At 36.6% G+C, this 24,908-nt stretch overlaps 1 protein-coding gene across 5 annotated transcripts in view; it reads left to right on the top strand.

Moving 5' to 3' along the window:
* The window catches only part of PHTF2 (putative homeodomain transcription factor 2), a 66,991-nt gene extending 42,379 nt beyond the window's left edge, over positions 1-24,612 (top strand). For all 5 annotated transcript variants that reach the window (XM_082043917.1, XM_082043914.1, XM_082043916.1 and 2 more), the window contains 11 exons: positions 1,460-1,661; positions 3,513-3,671; positions 6,035-6,253; positions 8,794-8,922; positions 10,047-10,319; positions 11,361-11,492; positions 13,650-13,736; positions 14,667-14,822; positions 18,489-18,584; positions 22,631-22,756; positions 23,532-24,612. In XM_082043917.1, the coding sequence (XP_081900043.1) occupies positions 1,460-1,661; positions 3,513-3,671; positions 6,035-6,253; positions 8,794-8,922; positions 10,047-10,319; positions 11,361-11,492; positions 13,650-13,736; positions 14,667-14,822; positions 18,489-18,584; positions 22,631-22,756; positions 23,532-23,552 (1,600 nt within the window). In that variant the 3' untranslated portion in view covers positions 23,553-24,612. The remainder of the gene's footprint in view (positions 1-1,459; positions 1,662-3,512; positions 3,672-6,034; positions 6,254-8,793; positions 8,923-10,046; positions 10,320-11,360; positions 11,493-13,649; positions 13,737-14,666; positions 14,823-18,488; positions 18,585-22,630; positions 22,757-23,531) is intronic.
* Positions 24,613-24,908: the final 296 nt, after the last annotated feature.

Here is a 24,908-nt window from a genome sequence, read left to right as displayed (position 1 = left end):
GCAGCAGTTACTTTAGTTTAAAAAAAACTATAAATGTTGTTAGCATTTTTCCAAGAAGGGGTGAGGGAAGGTAGAGTGAGACTAAAGATGGGAAAGGAGTATGAAACACCTTAGTAACATTGCCTTTTCACTATTTCATCTGCATTCCAACAGATGAATTATTCCTTCTTGGATTTTTCCATTTTATCCAGCTCTCCCTAGATAGTTTTTTGTGTTCAGGTCACCCCTGTATATGTGGAATATCTTACCTTGGGAGGAATGTGAGGTGACTATCCTGATTCATTTGATGTACATATTAAAGAGAAATTGAATCTTCTGCTGTGTAAGCCAAGCTCTCACAGAGTTCCTCACTCCTTAAAGAGAAAGGCAACACACATTCCTTCGCAGAAGCATATGATCAGTTGAACAGATTCTTGATAGTTTTGTGCCAATGTCCAGCCGTTTAACTTTTAATAAAAATTTAAAAGTATGGAAACTTGATTTATAACACTTCTCCCTCCTCCCTCCAAGTGTTCTGGGAATCTAACAAACAATATATAATAAATGTAAGATATTAATTGCTTTTCTGATATTTTCCTTGTCATTTACTTTGAGAATACAGAAGCTTAAGTGAAGACTTAAAGTATCCTCTGTCGATAAGGTTGCAAGCTGCTAGTCCTTTTCATTCCTTCATCGATTGCACTTTCTAATTTGGAAGTGTAATCATCAAAACGTTTGCTTTGAGAAAGCCTTTTTCTGGCATTAGGTATTCTTTCTGCTACATCTTTTGACTAGATAAGGGCCCTGATGTCTAGAAAATGTTTTGGAAGACTATTCATCAGTATCAGTAGCCTTAACAATAATACTGAAGTATAATTCTTGTGATTTGAAAACAAGTTTAATTACTGTGTTTGTAAGATATATTGAAATATATTGCCAGGGCTGTTACTGGATAATATGGAAAAGGGTAAATCACTGTCTGTTTAGTAGAGTTCCAATAAGCAAAGTGTGTTTAAACATCAAAAAATGTCTGTGTACACAGTACTAAACAGAGCATGTTTGTTTGCGGCTTCAGGAAATGGCCACTAGCTTTGAATTAATAACACTTTAAATAAACATTTCTCATACCTATATTTTTCTTAAGATAGAATAGGGAAGTTTGTCATTTAGATTTTAGGCTTGTGGTTTTTCTGTTGCCAAAGTTGCTGGGAGGTTCTAGTTTTAAAACATGGATTACCTTTACTGTTCTCTCAATAGCTAATGATGTAATTTTCTTTCAGACTGACAGATTCTTTTGCACCAATTTGTAACAAGTAGTGTATGAAGTGTTAATATTGTTAGTTTTTGTCATGTTAATATTATTAGTTTGTGTTCATCTTAATAGTAAAATTAAAACATGGGTTGAGAGGGGTGAACACAATTTAGACTGGGAAAAAAATTGAGTTAATTAATTGAATACATATATTTGTTTCAAATATAGATCTAAAAAAGCAAAAAACTCAATAGATAAATCCACCGAGACTGATAATGGCTACGTGTCCCTTGATGGGAAAAAGACAGGTAAAAGCAGTGAAGAATGTGTGCAGGCCCATGAACGTCGATGTGAAGTGATCAAGCCAGAAGAGTCGGGCTGGAGCACAGCGCCAGTGCGAGATGCCTTCACCAACCACAGTCATCACAAAGTAAGTGTGCTTATTGCTTTCAAAGCAGGATTATTCACTTGTCAAATGATATGTGAGGTGTATCTTTATGATGCTTTTCATGCCTTCTTATCTACTTTATCCTTAAAAATGTTTTTAAAATGAAATTGGACTTAAGGCCCTGGGACCAAAAATTATGTTAAGTCTTCTTATTTCATCCTTATATTCCTCACCTTTCCTTTTTTTTGTCGGAAGTTCCTTACCGACATCTAAACATTCTTTGCCATTCTGTATTTCAGTGCACAAATTTGTGTGCTGTGGGTTTTTCCAGACCAGCTGAACACACTGTACCTTTTCCTGCCTCTTTGGTACTCTGGGCACAGGTCTGTCTCCATGCTAAAATGGAACAAAGTTTGGATTACTGACAATTTACAATTTTGAGGTCATTCTGAGCATTCACCTCTGAATCATCTTTTCCTTTTTTTTTTTTTTTTTTTTTTTTTTTAAATTGAGGAGCTGATCTTTGTAGAAGATGAGGAAAGCACAATTTCCCTCTCAGTGAAACAGGCAGGACTCTGTAGAGTAAGGAACAGGGATGAGATGGAAGCATGGGAAGTGTAGAACTTTTAATTTGGCTAAGTCTAATTATCTCCTGGATATCCTGTTTTCATCTATGCAATAACTTTTCCAAGACATTTTTCCTGGCTCGCCTGTCAGTGGCATTTGAACATATATTGACTGTTATTACAGCTTTTACACTTGACTCTGTCTCACTTTATCAGTTCCAAGCATTTTACATTCTGGATGAAATTCAACAAATCAAGGATTTTTAAGAAAAAGTAACTTTAAGAGTTTTGAGTTTCTTTGATAGAATGGATGAGACGTTGCCTGTGTTGAACATACTCAATGAGTACACACCCACATTCAAGAGAAGTTGGCAGAGTCTGGAATAGGCTTCTGTCTTCTCTCCTCCTTCTCTTTTCTTCCCCCAAAGACAATCAATAGATTTTGGTGCCACTGCAAAAGGGGGTAGATAAGACACCCCAGACTGTTCTGTGTGTCCTTTTTCTGTGCAACTCTGCTGTTAAAACAAATGAAATGACCTGACCTTGAAGCATCTCAGAAAACAGCATTCATCATGGAAGAGAGAATGATGTCTGAGCTGCAGAGAGGGGAAAGAATTTGTTGTATTTGTAGAGAAGAGCTTAACGATTTTTTGTCCTTTTAGCATTTCAGTGATGACAGGAAGATTCCAAAGACAACTTTGCAGGATAGTCTCTGGTGATCTCATAATAAATGAGAATACACACACAAAAAAGCTTTTTGACAGCTGAGGGATCTTTCACTGCCCTTTTTTCTTTCTGTTACTGAAAGGGCTACTTTAACTATAGTTCAAAATCAGGAAAATGGAAAGTGGAATAAAATAATGATCTGAGTATTCTACATGTAATCTGTAGCACTTTATCATTGGAACAAGAGGTAAATGTTAACTTTGTTCTGTATGTGTTGATAACTCCACGTTGTAGTGTCTATTATCACAATTTTGTTGAGGTTTGTTGGTTTGTTTTTTCAAATCTTCTGGCTATTGTTGCCTCTAAGCCTTTCTTGGTAGGTTTGCTTTAGACAAAATCGCATTTAAGAGAAGAATGTCATGTTCTTTAGTATAATATGAGCTAGCCCTTCATCATTTGAGGAATGTTTATTTTGATATTACAATTTCTGTTTTATAATTCCTTCTGTACCACTTAATTTTGACAATTGGAAATGTATTAATAGCTAATTTAACTGAGCATAGATAACCATGTTGCAGGAATAAATTTAATTTCAGTAGTAGAGAACAAGACCTAGTAAGCTTAAGTGTATGTCCTAGAAATATTCTATTTCTTGCACTAGGATACTCACAGGACCGTGACAAATTTATCAGATGAAGTTTCTAGTGAGGAAGGGCCTGAAACTGGATATTCTTTACGTCGCAATGTAGAACGTGCTTCTAGTGATTGTACACTGCGAAACAGGAAATCTCACCATTATAAGAAACACTATCCTGTGGAGGTATGTTATTTTCTATTGCTTCTTTTCTGTAAATTGTTAAAACCTCTCGTTTTCTTATTGAATGTGTATATTTTCCTCAAACGTTTTTTCTCCTATATTGGATTTTAGGAGTCTGTTAGTTGGAAGTCATGCTAGTAGGGGACAGGGATTTTTTTTTATTTAATGACGGTTTTAAAATTAAGAGGTTTTTATTTACTTGTTTTTTCATTTTGTTGTAAAAGTATTATTAGATAATCTTCCATTTATTTCTCACAGACGTTGGTTAGAAAGATCCAGAAGGCTAATTGATTTGACTGTTTAATTCCATATGCGTGTTTGGCTTAGGGTAACTGAACAGGTTGATACTTGGAACCATTTGTTTCATATTACAGAAGACACCTCTTGACTGTATACTTGTACAGCTTGTAGTGTTTGACAAGAGGAATCAGAAAGACATGAGTGCAGTCAATTTTTTTTTAATCTTAAATATGTTTTCTCTCGCATCGACTGCTTCAGAGTGAGGGAAGACTGTGTAGGTATGTTCAGAAACTGAAAAGACTAAAGTTGGTGTGTGTAGCTTTGGCAGTAACGCTTTACTCTTGTTCCCCGTTTACTGGTCCGGCTGATGCCCTGAAAGAGGAAGCCTTTCTTTGCTGTTACAAACTCGCCTCCCCCACATGATTACAAAGGAAATGAAACAATAGTTTTCAAATCTGTGAAAGCTTTCTTTGTATTAAAAACAAAATAAAAAATCGTGAAGTCAGTGGATATACTGTCAACTTCTGTCCTACATTTTCTTGATCTTTATGTTTACTTGTCAGCTTAATTGTTGTTTGAGCAAGCTTTTTAGTGTTCTTCATTTATTAACTTTAGGACTCAGTGGTGCCCAGTAGAGACTGCCTTCTATATTTTTTTTTTTAAGAAAACAATTATTTCAGGCTCTTTCTGCATTGATGTTATCTCCCACTTTGTAAAAGAAATAGTTCAGACCAAGTTTTTTCTAAATATTTCTTTACAAAATTGCTTACAGAAAACACATTAAGCATGATTTTCAGGAAGAACAAATTTTCTTCAGATAGTAATGCATTACAAATCATTGAATTAGGATGTCTGCTGAAATATTGCTTAATTATTTTTTTTCAGTGTAAAAATTGTGTTTATTCTCACGAGAAACTAGTAGAAATAAATAAATTTTGTGTTAAGAGGGAACAGAAACTGCCAGAGGATGGTAATGAGTAGGATGGTACTACTTTTAAGACTACCTACATGTCTTGCAGGATATGGATTGTGCTTACTGTAGAAAGTAGTTTAGCGTGCTGCATTCTTGTTCTGAAGACAACATTAGATGGTTTTGTATGTATGCATGGGGAGATTTGAATGCCCCAACCTTAATATTTTGGGGTTTTGTCCAAGATATAGCTAAAATTTGAGCATAATAAGGCATATTTCTCAAGCACAGTTTGTTTAAAATAATTGAGATTTTATGTGTGACTATGTAGATTACACATATACCTAACATTAGCTGTGTATACTTTTGTTTAATTTTCCGCTTTAGACGTGATGCATAACTGTCTTCAAACAAATTCACTCTCTCTTTGCCTTTGAGAAGCTGTGTTAGTAGTAACAATGGGGAAATGTGATTTACAGGGGACTTCGAGAGACAATTCCTCTTTTATTACAGACTCTTACATTTAGTAATGTACTTCTGGAACATACCAAGCTTTCTTTTACAACTAGTTCAGTTGTGTCCACACTGCTTGAAAGGCTGTTTGAGTGCCTCAGGTCTCGGATGACTGGAAATACCTGTCCAATCTTCCTCCGGGGTCTTGCCTTTTCTAGAGAAAGATTTCCGTACCGTATGCAGAAGTTAATAAATAGCTAAAGTACTTCAGCTCAAACAACTAGAGACAGAAAATGAAAATGTCAAATTAATTTAAAATACGTTGTGAATGATACTTTTCTCAGTCACATTTCTGAATTACAATTTCAGTCCAGTGTATATGGCTTTAAGCCTCCCTTGTGTTTTTCACATTTTCACTAAAATAATGAAGCTCTAAAGTGTTTTAGAAGAGGCTTAATCTATAGCTTATGAAATCAGAACTTTGAGACATAATTGGAGTCTATGGCTTCATACTTGCTGTTCAAGTCTAAAAATCTGTAGAATAGCTATTTCCTTTTAATAGTTAATATGATTTGATTCATCATTATGTGATTCCCTCCCCAGCAAAGCAGGATCATGGACTGTCATTTGTACGGTGTCAGTGGGCTGGAACATAAAAACCAGATAAACACACATTCAATAATTACAACTTTATAACTCTTCTGTCAGGAGACAACGTAGAATACAAAAGCTGCATTAATTCCCATGCATATTTTAATTTCAGGATATACCTAAATCAGGTACTAGCTGCAGTTCTCGGTGTTCAAGCTCCAGACAAGATTCTGAGAGTGCGAGACCCGAATCAGAAACGGAGGATGTGCTGTGGGAGGATCTCTTACACTGTGCGGAGTGCCACTCCTCCTGTACCAGTGAGACGGATGTGGAAAGCCCTCAGGTGAACCCGTGTGTGAAGAAAGAATACAGAGATGACCCATTTCATCAGGTTGCTATCCACCCATTTTGATTCTTTTTCCACTGCACACAAGTTCAGTATTATCAGCTATATCGTAGGACTGAAGGCCTGGGAGAAAAAACTCTATATTAAATGAAAGTAACAAAGCCAAAGCAATTTGATAGAATTAACACAAGGAAAATTTGATTTCTGCTATTTGGTCATTAATTTGTCAAATTAAGAGGATACGACAATATACCAAAATAGTCTGCAGAATATTTGAGTGTTTGAATCTTAGTTCTAGTTCAGGTCAAGTACCAATTGATTTAAGTTTCCTCTGTGGTAGATGGTTCTGTGTGGACGTTTTGTTTGTTTGCTTTTCCTTAGTGGAATTACTTTTTTTTTAAACACATATTAGACATCTTTCTGTTTGCTTGTATATAGATGTATATATAAAAAAGCAAACAGCAAGATAACATACATAGTATTTAATGTTTTGTGTGTATATATATATATATATATATATATATATAACAAATATGTTTGATGTTACATGTGTATTGTATGTCTAAATTCTATTTGGGTATATTTTTATTTTTACCTTAAAGCTAATAGTTTTATTTTCCTTATTTAATGCTTTTCTGCAGCAACATATAGGCAGTTGGGTTAATGTCGAACAGAATCCATTGGTAATACTTGACCATTAACAATCAAGTATTTGTCTTTATTTGATAAAATCCATTCGTATGTCACAGTGTCAGTTATATTTTACACTTGTAGTACAAGTCTTATCTTTAAATTGCATGTTAATCACATTGGTAATTTGAACCATTTAAGTAAAGATAAGAGAGAGAATGTGAAACATTTTCCTGGATAAACATGTCCTGTGTTGGTAGCATGTACCTCAGTACTAAGGAATGTCATGCAAGAGATGGTGTTAATAAGGATAAACATTTCAAAAGGCAGGCTTTTCACTCATAACCTTTGAAAATCATGTATCTGTTGATTTTAAAAAACAATCCCCCAACTCCCTCATCCACACCCCACCCCCCCAAAAAAAAAAACAACAAACAAAACCAAAAGAGACAGCAATTTGGATTTCACGCAGTATTTGCTTTTTTGTTTTATTTTTTGTTCTTCTTGCTTCCATTTCATATAAACCCTAAAACTGGAGCCTTTCAATAGGGATTTAAATTGCAGTATTTGCGTTGACTCTGTTCTTCTGCAGTTGAGTGTTTTTCTGTTTGATTGTGGGTTTTGAGCGTCAGCTCCTGGTGTTGATACTCCCTCTAGAGGTAGATCCTGGCAATCTGTGATTAAGAAAATCCTGCAACTAATATTTGCATTGTTTTAATTTTTTTTTCATCCAACAGAAAAGAAAAACAGATAATGGAGTACTTAGCAGAATACAAAGTTGTCAGATAAATACTGTTAAAGCAAGTAATAAAATAAAAAGCTTTACTTTTAGTCAACAGCAAACAAAGCTTTTGAAAATACTGTTACTCTCCCCTTCCCCAGGAGCATCACTTCCAGTAATTTCAGTAATTTGATGCACATAGTGCTAGGTGATCAGGCAGAGTTGAGAGCGATTTTAATAACCTAAATGGAAGTGAGTGAGATTGGACTGAGGGAACTCAAGAAATGGCCACAGCAGAACTTGTTGCCTCAACGTTTTTCCGGATCCTTCACTTCTCACCTGTCTCTGTTCCGAGTAAAAGTGCCTCAGCCACAAGTGCATTCCGTAGATGAGGCTGGGATCGCTTGGCTCTTGGAGCAATGTGTATTGATTAAATCCTGGCTGCTCTGAGTGTTGCCAGATCTGGTTAGCAAAGGGGGGACCTTCAGCCGTGACAGGGATTGGGAAGTAGATAAATATAGAATCAGAGAGTCTTAGAATAGTTTGGGTTGGAAAGGACCTTCAAAGCTCATCTAGTCCAACCTCCTGCCATGAGCAGGGACATCTTCAACTAGATCAGGTTGCTCAGAGCCCTGTCCAGCCTGGCCTTGAATGTCTCTGGGGATGAGGCATCCACCACCTCTCTGGGGAACCTCGGCCAGTGTTTCACCACCCAGGCTGAACAACCAGGCTGAACAACCCTAACTCTCTTATCCTTTTTTAATGGGAGAGGTGTTCCATCTCTCTGATCATTTTTGTAGCCGTATCCTTAGAAGCAAGTTAAAAAAATTTTTAGCTTTAGGCTCAACCTGAGAAGAGTACTTTTCAGAATGTTAAGGGGGGAAAAAAAAATCAGAAAAATAAAATATTCCATTAAACACATGGCAAAGTTAAAGGTGGCTTATAAATAGACCTTTGTTTTCATACCTCTATCTTTGATTTGTTTGAGCAAAAATAGAAGCCAATTAATCCTCAACCACAATAACTCAACGCTATAAGAAAATGAAATATGGGGAAGGAGAGATGTCTGTACTCAAAGCTATTTCTTGAAGAAGAAGTGGATGATTTTGAGGAATGTGGTTAACATTTTGTAGAATAAAATGCTATATAACAATATTTATGTCAGTCTAAAGCAGTTTTTGTCAGCAACCATAGATTTTTATCTCTGATGGAATATATTCCTTGTCTTCCTCAGAGTCATCTGCCTTGGATCCACAGTTTGAATCCAGGACTAGAAAAAATAAGTGCAATTGTATGGGAGGGTAATGACTGCAAGAAAGCAGATATGTCTGTGCTTGAAATCAGTGGTATGATAATGAACAGAGTGAGTATTCTTTTTACTTTATGCAAATGTGTTTACAAGTCTAAGCATTACCAAAATGAAGCTTGTTTTATGGGTTTTGTTTTGGTTAAGTATCTTTTATTGACTTTATTCCATGTCCTACAGTACCGTGATTTACTTGTTACTAACAGATATAAGAGCAACCAAATCTTAAGTGTTGGGACAATAAAATGTATTTGCTTCTTAGGTGCTTACTAAGATAGCCAACCTCTGTTTTATTGTCCTGAAGTGATATATGCTTTGAATATTCTTATTTATCTCCTTGATTCTGATGAACGACTAGTATGTTGGGTTAAGAATAAACAGACCTGAGTATCTGGGTGCTAAAGTTGAGCCTGGAAAGGGAACTTTCCTCTTTAGGAAATAAACATCTAAGAGGATGAGTAGAATGTCTCACTGGTCCTCCCTTCTTTGTCCTAGTACTCCTCTCAGAAAACAGTTGGAACAGCATTTAATTGATGTCGTACTCTCTTTCAGTATAGACATTGTAGGCATTTTGTAGAGTTGAACATGAAATCTTAGCGTAGCTTAAGAAAACTATTGCTAATCCCGAGAAGTTGATACTTACCATCTCCAGCTTGTTAAAAAGCTTTGTATTCACAAACTTAGTTCAGATCTCTGTACCTGACTCAGAGATGATACATTTTTGGGTGTAATCCACAGCAGAAATAAAATTAACAAAGCCACAGCCATCACAATAGAACTCCAGTCCTGTCTGACCTGTGGACACTTTGATTCCTTAAAAAAAACAAATGACCTAAAAGCAAAACACAAATAGGAATAACATACAGGATGTAAGCAACACAACCCAATTGGTGCACTTTGCTAATTCAGCACTTAATTAATTTTTAATACAAGAACGTGCACCGGAGTCCTTTAACGGCAATGTTATGTTGTTGGTTTTTAAATGATTTGTCATATTTGGTTCCAGTGCATTAAGTTCTCTTTGAGGACTTTGTTTTTCTTAACAGTAAATTGTGAAGCTGCTTAGTTGAAGGTTTCATATAGCTTATCAGGTTATAAAGTGTTCTTTGTGATACTAACATTAATAATTTATTGATTTAATTCCAAAATTAAAAACAGACTCTATTTTCTTTTGTTTTTAGGTGAACAGCTATATACCAGGAATTGGTTATCAGATTTTTGGACATATCATATCTTTAATCTTGGGTTTAATGCCATTTGTCTTTCGACTTTCCCAAGCTAAAGATTTGGAACAACTAGCTACACATTCTTTCACTGAACTTTGTATGACTGCTTTTGGATCAAATGGAGACATTCTAGTTATCTCAATGGTTACTATCAGTTTTGTGGTCCGAGTGTCTCTAGTGTGGATTTTCTTTTTTCTGCTGTGTGTAGCAGAGAGGACATATAAACAGGTATGAACAGCAAACCAAAAGGCTTCATACAAAGCAAAACAAGGTTTAGTGTTTGTGGATTTTTTTACTTTGTGGATATTTTAGACTTTTCTTCCGTGCACTGTGATTAATGTACCAATGATGAGAGATACTTCAGTGGGCTTACAGTTTAGGAGGTGACTCAGTTGCAATGGACTGAAGTCTCTGTACAGTCTCTGTTACTTAAACCTTTTTTTCCTGGAGAGCATTTCTGAAGGAAAACTTTTTAATCTTTAATTTCAGATTTTGGGCTCAATGAATTAACCCAGCTTTTAGTCATGTCCCAGTTTGTCTCAATTTTCCCCAAGGAAAAATAATTTCAATAAAAGAACTCTAAAAACCTAGTTCTACCCATGTGTTTAATTCAAAGCCTTCAGTTTAATTCGAAACAGTGCAGTCCAGACCTCAGCCAAGAGCCCTGCCTGCTTTGCTGGTAGATCAGTTCCATGGCTGGAGACCATGAAAGCTGCCATCTGAAATAATACACCTCTTAATTTATTGCTTGTTATTGCAATAAAACTTTTAAGAGAATATCAATATCCCTTAGTAACTGCGGAGTATAGATACTTGCTGGTCTACAGGAAAAAAAATATATACTTTATTTTCTCAAATGATAGCCAAAATGTGTGATTTAATACAGCAGAATAGAATTAACCTACTTCTAATAACAATTTCTGTTGGAAGGAACTTCTGTGATACAGGCAGTTTCTAATGGAAGTGACTGACAGGTTTGATTCTCTCCCAGATTTTAAATAGCATAGCAGATCTGTTGCCTGAATTTCAAGAAAGGAAGTCGAAGTGTAGCTTTATTTTGGTTTTCGTTAGAGTAAGAAGACTTTTAAAACTCTTAAGTGTGTCTCCTCTAATAGGAACTTCCTACTCTTATTTCTGCACTGTTAACATATTTTAATTTACATTGATACATTGTACATTAATTTGATATAGTAAGTGATAGCTTTTTTCCGTTTTCTTTTTAGTGCCCTTGAAAATAAATCAACAGTTACTTTTATTTCTTCTCTGCAGAGGCTACTGTTTGCCAAACTTTTTGGTCATTTAACATCTGCCAGAAGGGCAAGAAAATCAGAGGTTCCTCACTTCCGTTTGAAGAAAGTACAGAATATAAAAATGTGGCTTTCTCTCAGGTCCTATCTAAAGGTAAAATATATTTTTGCTGCCACTTTAATATAAAATAGCTCATATGCTGTTGATGGAAGGTTGCTACTCTAGTCTGAATTTTTCCTTCTGTGCACTTATCCCTTCGTTTTGGAGTCTCTGGGCCAGCAGTGTCTATATGCAGCCAGGTTGTGAGAAAGTAACTGTCTAGTTTTTACCTTGAAGTAAAGTATGAGTGTGTTCAGAGTTGGAGTCTGGTATTACTAATGCTAGCAGAAAAGTCTCTCAGGTTAATATTTCGAGTAAAAATGACCACTTGTAGTATAATACAGACAATACTTTATTATAAGAGCCCTACCAGTTAGTGTCATTAGTGCAGAAGGAATTTATGAAGCAAGACAAGTTTACATGCATATTTGTGCTGTGAGTGGTATGTACCAGGGGAAACTAGAAATTAGCCCAAGCGTTATCTGTAAGACATTCTGATCTCTCTAGTGTAGGTTCAACTCATATTTTAGTAGTCTCCTTATATCTCTCTAATGATCTTTTCAAACCAGAACATTTTGATGATTCTTTGTGAAAAGGATTGTATTATCTAACTCAGGGTTAGTATTTCATTTTGTTTTGTTTTGTTTTCTGCCCTAGTTTTTTTCCATTTTTTCTCTCTGCATTAGGTAATTAAAGTCAGATGAAGCTGGATTTTTTCCCTGTTTGATTTCTATAGAAGCAGGTTTTTTTGGTGAACAGCAACTGACAATCTCATGTTAGTGGTGGTAATCACCTTATTTGCATCTATGCTTTCAAAAGCAATTAAGAAGGGTTAGATGAAATCTGTTATCAATAGTATGTAGAATTAGGTAAAGGATTATGAAAGCATAAAGAAGTTATGGGGTGTAGACTGGAGAGTGTGGAAAGCAGGACCTGAAAGCAGACAAAGTTTTTAATGTAAAGCACAATCTTAAATTTGAAAGAGGCATAACTTTAAGAGAAATAGAGGTGATTGATTTATGATACCCCTTGTATTATGGAAGTATCTGTTGGGGAGGTTTTTAAAAAGAGATGCCCTTTAAACCTTACACTTGAGACACTTGTGTCTTTTTCCTTGTAGTCTGTAATGTGTTGCTGGATGGGAAGAAAGGAGGTTAACATCACTAGGACAATAAAAAGTACTTCTAGTGCTTAAAAGACTATTTGTGATAGCACTGCTGTGGAGTGTCATGCCTTCTTTCCTCACAAACACATCTGTTTTCCTCACAAACACACCTTTTCTTACACCACAAGAAACATTTGTGTAATTATGTGGCAAAGAAAAAAGCAATCAGACAATGGTCAGAGGCAGGTGCACAGGGAACTGACCCAACTGAAAAATCACCAGTCACGAACAGTCATTTTCACCTCCATCTGTTACTTGACTTGCTTCACTGCACAGCTCTGTGATGCCCGTGCTGGCACAAGGAAAGGCAAGGAGAGCAGCAGCTGAGGAACAGGGCTGCCTTGCAGTGGTGCTGCTGGCATATACTGGCATAGCATTTGTCCAAAATACACTTGCATATTACTTGTCTGTTTATCATAGAATCATTTTGGTTGGAAGAGACCCTTCAGATCATCGAGTCCAACCATAACCTAACTAGCACTAAACCATGTCCCTAAGAACATCTTTAAAACACCTCCAGGGATGGTGACTCCATCACTTCCCTGGACAGCCTGTTCCATGTGAGATAATGACATTTTTGCACACTGCAATGGGACAGCGATTTACAGCTACAATTTTTGTTGCCAAAAAGGTACAGGTAATGGAAAATACAAACCATGTGAAATCCTATGTTGATATCTCATTGCGATCTGGTGTCCAAAAATCTTTAGTTAGCACTGGTTTGATACTGGGGGTTAAAGCCTAGTGCTGTATTGAATTTGTTACATCAGGGAATGCTGCCCAAATTGAAGGAGCTGACTGAACAAGTGGTGAATATTTTCTCATAGTTGTGTTTAAATGCTTGCATCTGAATTAATCTCACATGACTTTAAGGGTATGCAAATATAGTGATATCATTAGGTTCAAATATAGTGCTTGGAACTTCAGTTGCTGAATTGTGAGCCAGGATGAAACAGATTCAAGGTGTGAATCTCTCAGGATGTGCTACATATCAGTGCTGGCTGGGTAGCTTTTCACTCACGTATATACTTGTTCCTTATTTTCAGCGTCGAGGTCCTCAACGCTCTGTCGATGTAATAGTTTCATCTGCCTTCCTACTGACTATCTCAGTTGTGTTTATCTGTTGTGCACAGGTGAGGAAATCTTACATGTCTAAAATCAGCCATGACTTAAAATAGTTTTTAAAATAGTTTAGTGCTGTTGCATGGTGATTCCTATTAAGTTAAAAGACCATAGTGAAAAATCAGTAATAGCTGTTAACAGTTTTTCAGAAGAATAAGCTCTATTTACATTGTACATTTTTATGATATTATTCTAAAATTAAAGGAACTTATTGATGGCATAATTCCTAACGTGATATTATTTTTTAGATCTGCGTCCTCTTTCATTTTGCATCATGGATTTTGGAACACTTCTTTTTTTTTCCTAACGTTTTGCATCAAAACACTTGTGCAAAAGCCACTTGAGACTGACCTCGATTGATGGTTTTTGCGTGAGCCAAGGCTGTTGGCTGTATTAGCCTGCCCTCTAGCGGATTGTCTTTTAGTGAGCAAATCTATGTTTAAGGATTATTTTTACTGCTTAAGTGTTTTGAGCTTTTGTTTCAGAATAAAGGGAAGCTTCTGAATGGCTTCTGATTGCATTCTTTTTTTTCCACTTTTCTTACCTAGTTAATATTATGTGTTTTTCTGGTAACTAGGTATAAATATTTTAATAAGATTATAATTTAGCAGTAACTACTTATTTTTCATCGCATGTAGTGTCTTTGCAAGTTTGAATGCGAGTTTAAAATTGTCTTAAAGTGTATATTTTTTATATTGCTTTAGGGATACAAAAAAAAGATGTCTAAATTCTGATTGAGCCTTTCAGAGCCTATCGTTTTCTCAAACATCATATCTTTTAAATTATGGCTAAAAAATCATTTATGCCTAAAACCTATCTATATACTTAATATTGGGAAATTTTTCTTGGAGTTTGAGAGATACAGAATTATTTTCTTATGTTGTAATATAATTATTCCTTTGCATTAATTTTTTTATATTTTTTTCCTCTTTTGTTTTCAGCTGCTTCACATGCATGAGATCTTCCTTGATTGTCACTACAATTGGGAACTTGTCATTTGGTGCATTTCACTGACTCTTTTTCTCTTAAGATTTGTTACTCTTGGATCTGAAACCAGTAAAAAGTACAGCAATACCTCAATTTTACTTACTGAGCAGGTGAGAATTTGTTATGGACCTGTATTTTTATATCTAAACAAGTCATTTATCTGGTAGGGCTCAGGCATGCATTTTAGATGTATTAAAATAGTCTGGATTAGGGAGTTAATTATGATGTAGTGAAACAACACTTTACAACCTGAAGTTCAGTTTCTGTGGGAAGTGTGTGACTCAGTTTAAAAGTCGTATGGAACACTGAGATGGCCGTAGCCCGATTTCTCTTAAGTGCGCGGGCTTAGAGGTGTCAGTATATGCCATTTGATATAATTAAAAGATCTAACAGAATATAAACCTTGAAAGTAACTTTTAAATAGGAAGAAGAAACTTGAACTCTCAAAGTGTTTGATGGGAGAGTAAAAAATTTGAAAACAAACCTATCCTCTGCAGAATGGGTCACTGTTTCCAGTCTGATAATTTTGACTGCTAGGTTATGTGCATTATGTATAGTCTCCTCTAGATTCCTTGGAAACCTTTTATTTCAAGCTTGGCTTTGAGTCTACATACTTCTCAGGAATGTTCTAGTCAGCGTTTGTCCTTTGAACTTCCCTCTCTGCTCTGCCTGGCCCTGCTGATAGTTTTCCAAGCTAAGCAGGTACAGTTAGTGTCAGGTTAGCAGCAATCCCCTTCTGCTTGGAGAATTTTCTTGCTGGTGCAGAACACAGCATTCCGGACAGGTAAATAGGCAATTCAAGAAATCTTCACAGGTTTCCTACAGGAAATGCATTCAAGTTGGAGAATAACATCTTCCAAACTGAGTCTCCCAAAGTCAGGAGGTGAAGCTTTTGACAGATGGCATAAATGACTGCTTACGTATTTGCTCAATGAGAGTTCATTCTGTCTTGACTAAAGATGATGAGGCTAGACCAGCAGTGTCAAACTCCTTTTCACTGGGGGCCACATCAGCCTCATGGATGCCTTCAAAGGGCCGAATGTAATTTTAGGACTGTATAAATGTAGGAGTAGTTACATTTATACAGTCCTATACATTTATACAGTCCTAAAATTACATTCGGCCCTTTGAAGGCGACCGTGAGGCTGATGTGGCCCCCAGTGAAAAGGAGTTTGACACCCCTGGGCTAGACACTGAGAAGTCAGACTGCCTGTTGACTTTGTCCTGAATGCTGTGTTTTGCACCAGTGTGAAACATGTCAGAATTCTGCAGCCTGGAGAGCTTTGCATTGTTTTGTTGATCCTCAGGGTACTGTTAGCCTGATGTCCCAGTGTGGTTCATGTCCTCTATTTCTGGAATGAAAATGAAGTGTTTGGGGTAAGGATTGGAAAAATATTGCAGAGAGCAAGGCGAGAGAGAGACAGAGAATGTCAAACCTTTGTTTTGCTTTCATAGGTTTCTAGACTATGCTTTTCATGAGAGTCAGTGTTTGAACATTTTAAGCCAGCGTGGACATTGGAAGAAGCACTTTCTATGTCCCCAGAACTTAAAAAAACCCCAAACAAACAAAACAAAACAAACAAAAATTCAGAAGATACGATACCGTCAGAGGCTTGGTTTTGTATTTAGTCCAGCTTATCCTGTTTTAAGTAATTTTCCTCAAAAATGCCTGAGAGCTTCATGAAATGAAAACCAAAATAGAATTCACAATTGTTTCTCAGAAAATAACAAGGATACTCATCACCCTGGGTAAAACTTATTTTGGACTGGTTTCACATACCAGCTGGATACCACAGCATATTGACAGTGTTCTTGAGACAGACTCGTTGAAGTGTGATATTTGGCCTTTTGTGAGAGGTAAAGCCTGAGCAATTGACTGACACTTGCTTGATCTAAAGATGCACACCTTGAACTGGTGTTCTTGAAAATCACACACCAGTGTTGTTAGGCTTACTGAGAAGAGAATGCAGCTTTAAAACAAACGAAAAAACCCACAACAACAAACAAAACCAAACCAAACCAACCAAAAAAAAAACCCCTCGAAAGGAAAAACAAACCTCAACCCCCAGATTCAATTTCAATGTTTCACAGATAAGAGGAAATTGCAAATTCTGCTTTCAGTCATCAAAGTTCCAGCCACTTCTGTGTGCTTTATATTCAACTTATGAATTTCATGATTAGGAGTCATGGTGTGAAACTGAAAGATCAATCCGGTTACATCAAGGGATTTTTTGACTGTATGCTGTTTGCCTGTACTTTTTCAAGTCCTTCTGACAGTGTTTTGAATTGGTTTTGTAAATATCTCAGTGGTTCTTTGTTGGGTAAAACACAAGGTATGGTCTGATCAAAGTTGTCGTCTTGCCCAGTTTCAAGTCTCAGAATAGGTAGGGTAGATAGCTGTGTGTATATGCATTTGAACTCTCCTCCTCCAAAGCTTGTTATTAAATGTTGGTTTCTTCATAAGCTAATGACATCACAGTAACATTTTAAAGAGATTTGAACCTTCCTAGGGTTTGTTACCTACCATTTTTTTCCCCACATTGCTAAATAGAGCCTTTATTCTTAGTTTATTCCTGTTTAGAAATACTTGAATTGTTGAAAGTAGTAATTTTACATTTAAAGACTGGATTTTCTTTTCCTCTAGAAGCATAATTTGCTTTAAAATAAAATTGTTAGTCAGGAGCTTCATATGCCTTGTAGTATATTAGGCATAATTTTTATTTTTAACGTAAGAAACTTAACTGATCTTTTTAGGGAGATCTGATAATATTCAGTTACTTTGCTTAGATGTCTGTGGCCCTCATTTCAATAACCACCTCACAACAAGGTGTTTAAATATATCATAGCATCATATAGCATCAGTTCTTTTCTGCAACTTCACTTCTGTAGCTTGGTAAGAGTCTCTGTCATCTGAAGGACTGTCTTGGCATACTGGTAACTTGTTCATTTTTTATTTTGTTGAAGGTCGTCATCCTAAAACAAACAGTTCATGGCTTTTCAAGATAATATTTCCTTTGATTTGCTTCTGTTGGGTGATAAAAAAGAAAAACTAACCTTTGCCTGGTCTAGGATATCAAAGATGGGTCATTCGAGAATGAAGCTGATGTTTCAAAAACATCTAATTTGTACTCTTAACTAAACTTTCTCAGAAACAATGACCTCAAAAAGCCTGGATCTCAGTGTTGAAATGATCAGTATACTGCTCTTCTGCAGCAACAAAGACTTGAATAATTTTTCAAGTATTTGAAGGCACTGGAAAGATTGATTTTCTGCACTCGAGTTGCACATGAAGTACTCAATTATGCTAAAATATGTTAAAAGAAATTACACTTTAGTGGAATTATGTTTTATCATTTCAGTCTATTCAATAGTTTTGGGAGATGTTAAGCCTTGTAAGGTCTGCATACTAGTATAAAACCTTCTGGAAATGAATTGACAAACGTCAGACAATGATCACAGGGAGAAAAAGAAATTATGCAAACCTTACATACGTGGTGGTTTTTTCATGCCTAATTTGTAGTTTACATTAAACTTTAAAATTTTTGCTCTAATAGCGTCAAAAGTATTTTGTTGTATCATAAAACTTTGTATTTTCCTATGATACTGAGTAAATATTAAATATTAAAAGAGAAGAAAAAGAAATTGCTTACTTGCAGAATCACTGCTGTTCTATCATATGGCTGCTGAGTAATCACTTCATTTTATTATTAAATATTTCCAAGAGAATTCCTTTAAATTCTGAATAAGTGCTGATACTTATATTTTATTTAACTCAGATAAACTTGTACTTGAAAATGGAGAAAAAGCCTAATAAGAAGGAGGAACTGACACTAGTGAACAATGTTTTAAAACTTGCTACTAAGTTATTGAAGGTAAGAATTAAATTAGTAATGTCATATTACATATAACAGAAGGAGAATAGATTGCTTAATGAGTCACTTGTGCTACTTCTGCAAGCAGCACAGTGCGCTTTGGTTTAACTCTGCTCTGTGACTGTCACAGCGATGCTACTTGTTCATACACTACAGTCTGTTATGTAGCTATAATTGTGGATTACAAATTATTATTATATGCAGTAAGTTTTATTCTTTAGCAGTATATAAGCAGCGTGAGCAAAGGTACTTAGGGATGGACAGGGAAATAAATGGAAAATGATGCAATTTTGTTGTCTGTTTTAAGTCTTGATAATATGTTTCTAGTAATAAGCTAGTGAAGGATTTGCATTCTTCCAGAAAAATAATTCCCTTAAAAACTGGCAGTGGTCAGTGTTTCAAATCAAAACTATAGTATGCTTGCTGTCGTCTTCACTTACTTTCATAGGAAGAATCCTTTTGGAAGACAGAGAAGTTGTTACATAGATCCGTATAGAAGTGAATTAAAGATATAGAGTTCATGTAATGTAATTCAAATATTTAAGTCAAAGTCAGCTGTGCCCTGGACTTATTTGGCCTTTTTTCTGTATGTGTGTGTGGAGATTTGCTGATTAGTAGAAAAGATTTTTGTTTATGCAATATTATATTATCCTGTTTGCCAACCAACTATGCTAGGTGGGTAGAAGATACTTCTTCACAGTGAGAGAACATGGGTTTTTTAATTACTTCCACTTTCTAGATTTTGCAGAAGAAAAATCCTTTTACTTTCACTCATCTGGACATGCTGAGGGCTATTTTAAACTTGTTGTTATAATTGTTAACAAAGCAGTGGTTGAGGTTCTCAGGAAGAAACATTTAATCCCAAATTGCCTCTGCCAAGTTCTTCTGTTCTTTCAGACTCACAGATCTGTCATAATTTGGGAAGCAAGCTGCTTCATTCTTTCAGTTGTCTGGGAGCTTAATTCTTGCTCCAGAGATGTCTCATTCTCCTTCAAAGTAAACTTTTCCCTAATGCAAAACTTACTTAAGAATTTACCTGAATGCCAAGTAAGAGTGATAAATTTAAGAATTTTAAAACATTTTTTATTTTAGGTTTGACTTTTTTGAACAAATAAGATCAATTAGATCTAGAATTTCTTATGTGGTTTTAGACTAAAATTAGCAGTATATAACTTTTAATTAACAATACTAGTCTTTCATGGCACCAATCCCAAACTCTGGCCATCACTTAGTTACTCTGAGAATGTGCCCAAAAGTGAGATGGGATTTCTAAGCCACCTAGTGTGAGCTCTTTGGGAATTCATAGAATCATAGAATCATTTAGGTTGGAAAACACCTTTAAGATCATCAAGTCCACCGCTAAACCATGTCCCTAAGAACCTCATCTGCACGTCTTTTAAACACCTTCAGGGATGATGACTCAACCACTTCCCTGGGCAGCCTGTTCCAATGCTTCACAACCCTTCCCGTGAAGAAAACTTTCCTAATATCCAATCTGAAACATGTCTGGTGCAACTTGAGGCCTTTTCCTCTTGTCCTATCACTTGCTACTTGGGAGAAGAGACCAACCCCCTCCATGCTACACCCTCTTTTCAGGTAGTTGTAGACAGAGATAAGGTCTCCCCTCAGCCTCCTGTTCTCCAGGCTGAACAGCCCCAGTTTCCTCAACTGCTCCTCATCACACTTGTGCTCCAGGCCCCTCACCAGCCTCATTACCCTTCTCTGCACTCTCTCCAGCACCTCAATGTCTTTCCTGTAGTGAGGGGCCCAAAACTGACCCCAGGATTCCAGGTGGGGCCTCACCAGTGCCCAGTACAGTGGCACAATCACGTTCCTAGTCCTGCTGGCCACACTATTCCTGATACAAGCCAGGATGCTGTTGGCCTTTTCGGCCACCTGGGCACACTGCTGGCTCAAGTTCAGCTGCTGTCAGTCAACAGCCCCAGGTCCTTTTCCCCCAGGCACTTTCCAGCCACTCTTCCCTGAGCCTGTAGCGCTGCCTGGGGTTGTTGTGACCCAAGTGCAGGACCCAGCACTTGGCCTTGTTGAACCTCATACAATTGGCCTCAGCCCAATGATCCAGCCAGTCCAGATCACTCTATATGGCCTTCCAATCCTCCAGCAGATCAACACTGCCACCCAACTTGATGCCATCTGCAAACTTACTGAGGGTGCACTCAATCTCCTCATCCAGATAGCTGATAAATATATTAAAGATAACTGGCCCCAATACCAAGCCCTCTGGAATATCTCTTGTGACTGACCACCAGCTGGATTTGACTCCATTCACCACAACTCTTTGGGCCCAGCCGTCCAACCAGTTTTTTACCCAGGGAAAGTCTGCCTGTCCGAGCCACAAGCAGCCAGTTTCTCCAGGAGAATGTTGTCGGAAACGGTGTCAAAGACTTTATTTACTGAAGTCCAGGTAGACAACCTCCATGGCCTTTCCCTCATCCACTTAGTGGGTCACCTTGTCATATAAAGAGATCAGGTTGGTCAAGCAGGACTTTCTTTTCAAATACTCATTCTGACTGGGTGTGATCGCCTGGTTGTTCTGTACATGCTGTGTGATGGCACTTGAGATGATCTGCTCCATAACCTTCCCTGGCAACAAGGTCAGACTGACAGACCTGTAATTCCCCAGGTCTTCCTTCCAGCCCTTCTTCTAGATGGGTGTCACATTTGTCAAGTTCCAGTCAACTGGGACCTTCCCAGGTAGCCAGGGCTGCTGATAAATGATAGAAAATGGCTTGGAGAGCATCCTCTGCCAGCTCTCTCGGTACCCTTGGCAGGATCCCGTCTGGCCTCATAGACTTGTGTGGTAGTTAGTGAGATTGGTAGTTAGTGATCAATGCAATTATGTATTTTATGCCCAATAGCTAAATGGAGGTGTGGGGTTTGGACTTTATTTGGTTTTGGATACTTTTGATCCTTAAGATTTTACTGAAGACTATATTATGTTGAATTTTCTTGCTGTTTTCTTACTCCCAAAATTGGTAAGATGAATCCAAAAGCTGAAAACTTTTTCCTTAAAGAATTTCTCTGCTGTTCTTCTCAGAGTCATGTCTTTTATATCTTTTGTATTTGCAGCAGAGTTTTATACCACATTACGTCTAAATGAAAAGGTTGTTTATTCTTATTTCACTTCTTTTGAAAGGAGAGTCAGAGCTCTCGAATTCCTCTTTATTAAGAAGGGGTTTATAAGGCCTTGTTCAAGGCCCAGGACATAATGCAGGAGAGGAATGAAGATTAAATTAAAGCTAGAAAATATGAACGACCCAAGCAGTGATAGTTGTTACACTTTTGTATAATCCACATCCACTCTTATATTTTAAAACTCTTTTTTTCTTCCTTTATTTGATATTTCTAGGTCAGAATAGTTTGGGTGACTTTATTCACACACCAAGAATTGAAAATTGGTGAAACAGCCTATTTGTTAAGTTTGTTGAAGATTAATTTTGGCTAAATATTTTATCCTTCCAATTAAAAAAAAGTAAAATACTCTCAGTTAAATGGTTATTTTTTTTTTTTCCTTTATCTTCCTTTTCTGGCTATGTTCACCAGTAATTGTTCTCACAGTTAATGTAAGAGGAGGGGAAATTGCATTTTTTTCATAGTAGTAAGGTAGCCTTCTGTTACTGCAGAAGGTTCTTCTCTTGTTTCTTTGTGGTGCTACTGTCTGTTTAACTCTTTTAACACAGAAAGTGATTTCTGGAAGATTATAAGGAATTCTAAAATGGTGGGAACTTGGTGCGAGGAAAACCAGCACCCTCTTTTCCTGGCTCCGTGAGCAAATCGATAGATGCTCTAGATGGGCAGCCTCCAATTTTCTGAAGGGTTATTTAAAAACCATCAGTCAAAAGTCAGTTAACGTGGTGGTTATTTTCTTGTGCATTGTTTTTATATGCAGAAGAACAGGAGAATGTTTTACTCCACTGTGACGTGAAGACTTCCTTAACTATCTAATGTTGCTCAATATGTATGTGAACAAAACCTCCTTTGTGTGGTTTTTGCTTTTTAATGATGTCATTGTTTTGCATTACTAGGAACTGGACAGTCCCTTTAGGTTGTATGGGCTCACAATGAATCCACTGCTTTATAACATCACCCAGGTTGTCATCCTGTCAGCTGTTTCTGGTGTCATCAGTGACTTGCTTGGATTTAATCTAAAGGTAACTCCTTGCTAAGCATCCTTTTCTTCACCACGTCATTCAGAAGGTTGTGATAGATGGATCGTATATTGCAGCCTAATGAATTGTTAAATGTATTAATTAGAAGATTTATTGTCTGAAAATTGTTATGAAATTTAAGCTATATGAGAAGAATAGTGATGTATTTGTCAAAGCAGCCCTTTTAATATTTCTGCATTGCTGTGGCTTTCTAACTTTGTTTAGGACAGATAATTACTAAGAAATCTTAGAAATAAATACAGAGACATTTGTACACATAAGTACAAGACCTTATTTAATTTTTCTTCATATCTCAGATCTGATTTCTCTCTTGAATTTCTCATTGTTGACTTTAAGGGGTGCTGAGAGCTGCAAGCTATCCTTGTCTTGCACTGCAGGAAAGCGTTGCAGTAGATAAGCCATTACTGTGACCAATCTTACACAGTGTCATTTCATCATGGCTGAAGGACTCTCTTGTTATGTCCTACTCTTGGTGACTTCTGAACTACAAACTCTGGAAACTATTTCAAGGTTCAGGTTGTGAGGCATGTGAGTTTCCACAAGCTTGTAGCACAAAGCCCTGAAGTGGCCATTGAGTTTGCTTACATCTACACTTTTTTTCCTGTTAGAAGTAAATGAATGTAAAATGTATTTTGTGTATCATAGAATATGCAGCAAATACAATAAGAAAGAAAGAAAAGCGTGTTGATATTGCAGTTCTGGTAAACAGAAAACTGAGATGGGAAATAATGTTGATTTACTGCTCTAACTTTTCCAGCTCTGGAAGATCAAATCTTGACAATATATAAAGAAGATGCGATAACACAGTGTTACAGAAAAGCTCATTGATTGACAAAACTGCCTCAAAGCAGCCACTGAACCTGTATTTCAAATGCTACAACCTCTTCAAGGATGTCGTTTGGAAAACTGAAGTGTTTACATCTGACTGTCTTGTGCAATCTTTGTATTTATTTCACATTCTCACTGTTTTATGTTCAATTTAGTAGACATTAATATTTTATTTTCAAACTTACTTGTTTAGTTTTGGAAATGGTCAGATTTGGGAAGCATCAAAAACTGTGTGTCTGAGAACTTGAAATCCTGGAAGTTGATTATGCTAAATTACTACATCTGTTGTTAAAGCTGAAGCCAACGCTGAACATTTTTATTTACAGTAATACTGTATGGAAGTAATTGGATTTTTGTTAGCGTGGTAAAATTGCTTAGGATATTTCATTTGCCTCAGTCATTTATGAAGACAACAAAACATCAATAGATGTTTGGTTGCAATAGAAAAGTGAGATGCATACAAATAATGAAGTACTGACAATACAGTATGACAGGTAGCAGAAATATTTTATATTGCTATTAGAAGCAGGTGGGAATTTTCAATATTTTGAGTAATTCCAGGATCGGATAGGCTGCAGTTTAAGTATCCTGAGATATTAATAAGGTATTATATAAAAAGTCAACAAGTGCTCTTTGATAACACTTTTATTAGAGCAATAATTGTAAATGGTTACCATGCTGTATGATATTTTGATAAAATTAAATATTGTATTTATTTGAAATACTGGGCTGTTCTGCGCAGCTCTGACTGTGCATGCTCAATATGTGCACTTTTTATTGTTACTTTTAATGAGAAACTTTATCTATATACATATAAATGTATATTAATTGGAATATATTATGGTGAACTATGGAGCAGTATATATTATATGTTGAAGTTGCATATTTAAACAAGTGAAAGGTTTACTAGTGGAAGGAATGCTATGAATGACAGAGCATAAGCCAGGTAGATGCTCTCCTCTTGTACACTATAGTATATGCCGTTATACCACATTGAAGTTTAAGAACAGTTAAGAACAGAAAACAAGTTTGTCTGGTAGAGCTCCTGAGCCTGGTGTTGGGAGGTTTGTGTCTCCAGACACCCCTGTCCCACCTCCCTCCCCAGCAGGACGCAGGCCCTGGCCGGGATTCCCCACCGTTCCCGCTGCCCTCCGTACATGGACCATATTGATCCGTGGTTCTTCCATGTGACAAACAGATGTTCAGTCCATGTAAAATTAGGTTACTTGGAACAAATTATATTGGGAGGATTGATATCACCAGGCACAAGTATTCTTATATTTTATGTTTCTAAAATAGTGGCTTC

Source organism: Streptopelia decaocto (genome assembly GCF_964273445.1).
Source record: "Streptopelia decaocto genome assembly, chromosome: 1".
In the NCBI taxonomy this organism is placed as follows: domain Eukaryota; kingdom Metazoa; phylum Chordata; class Aves; order Columbiformes; family Columbidae; genus Streptopelia; species Streptopelia decaocto.
This window is presented reverse-complemented; position numbering and strand designations above follow the sequence as displayed.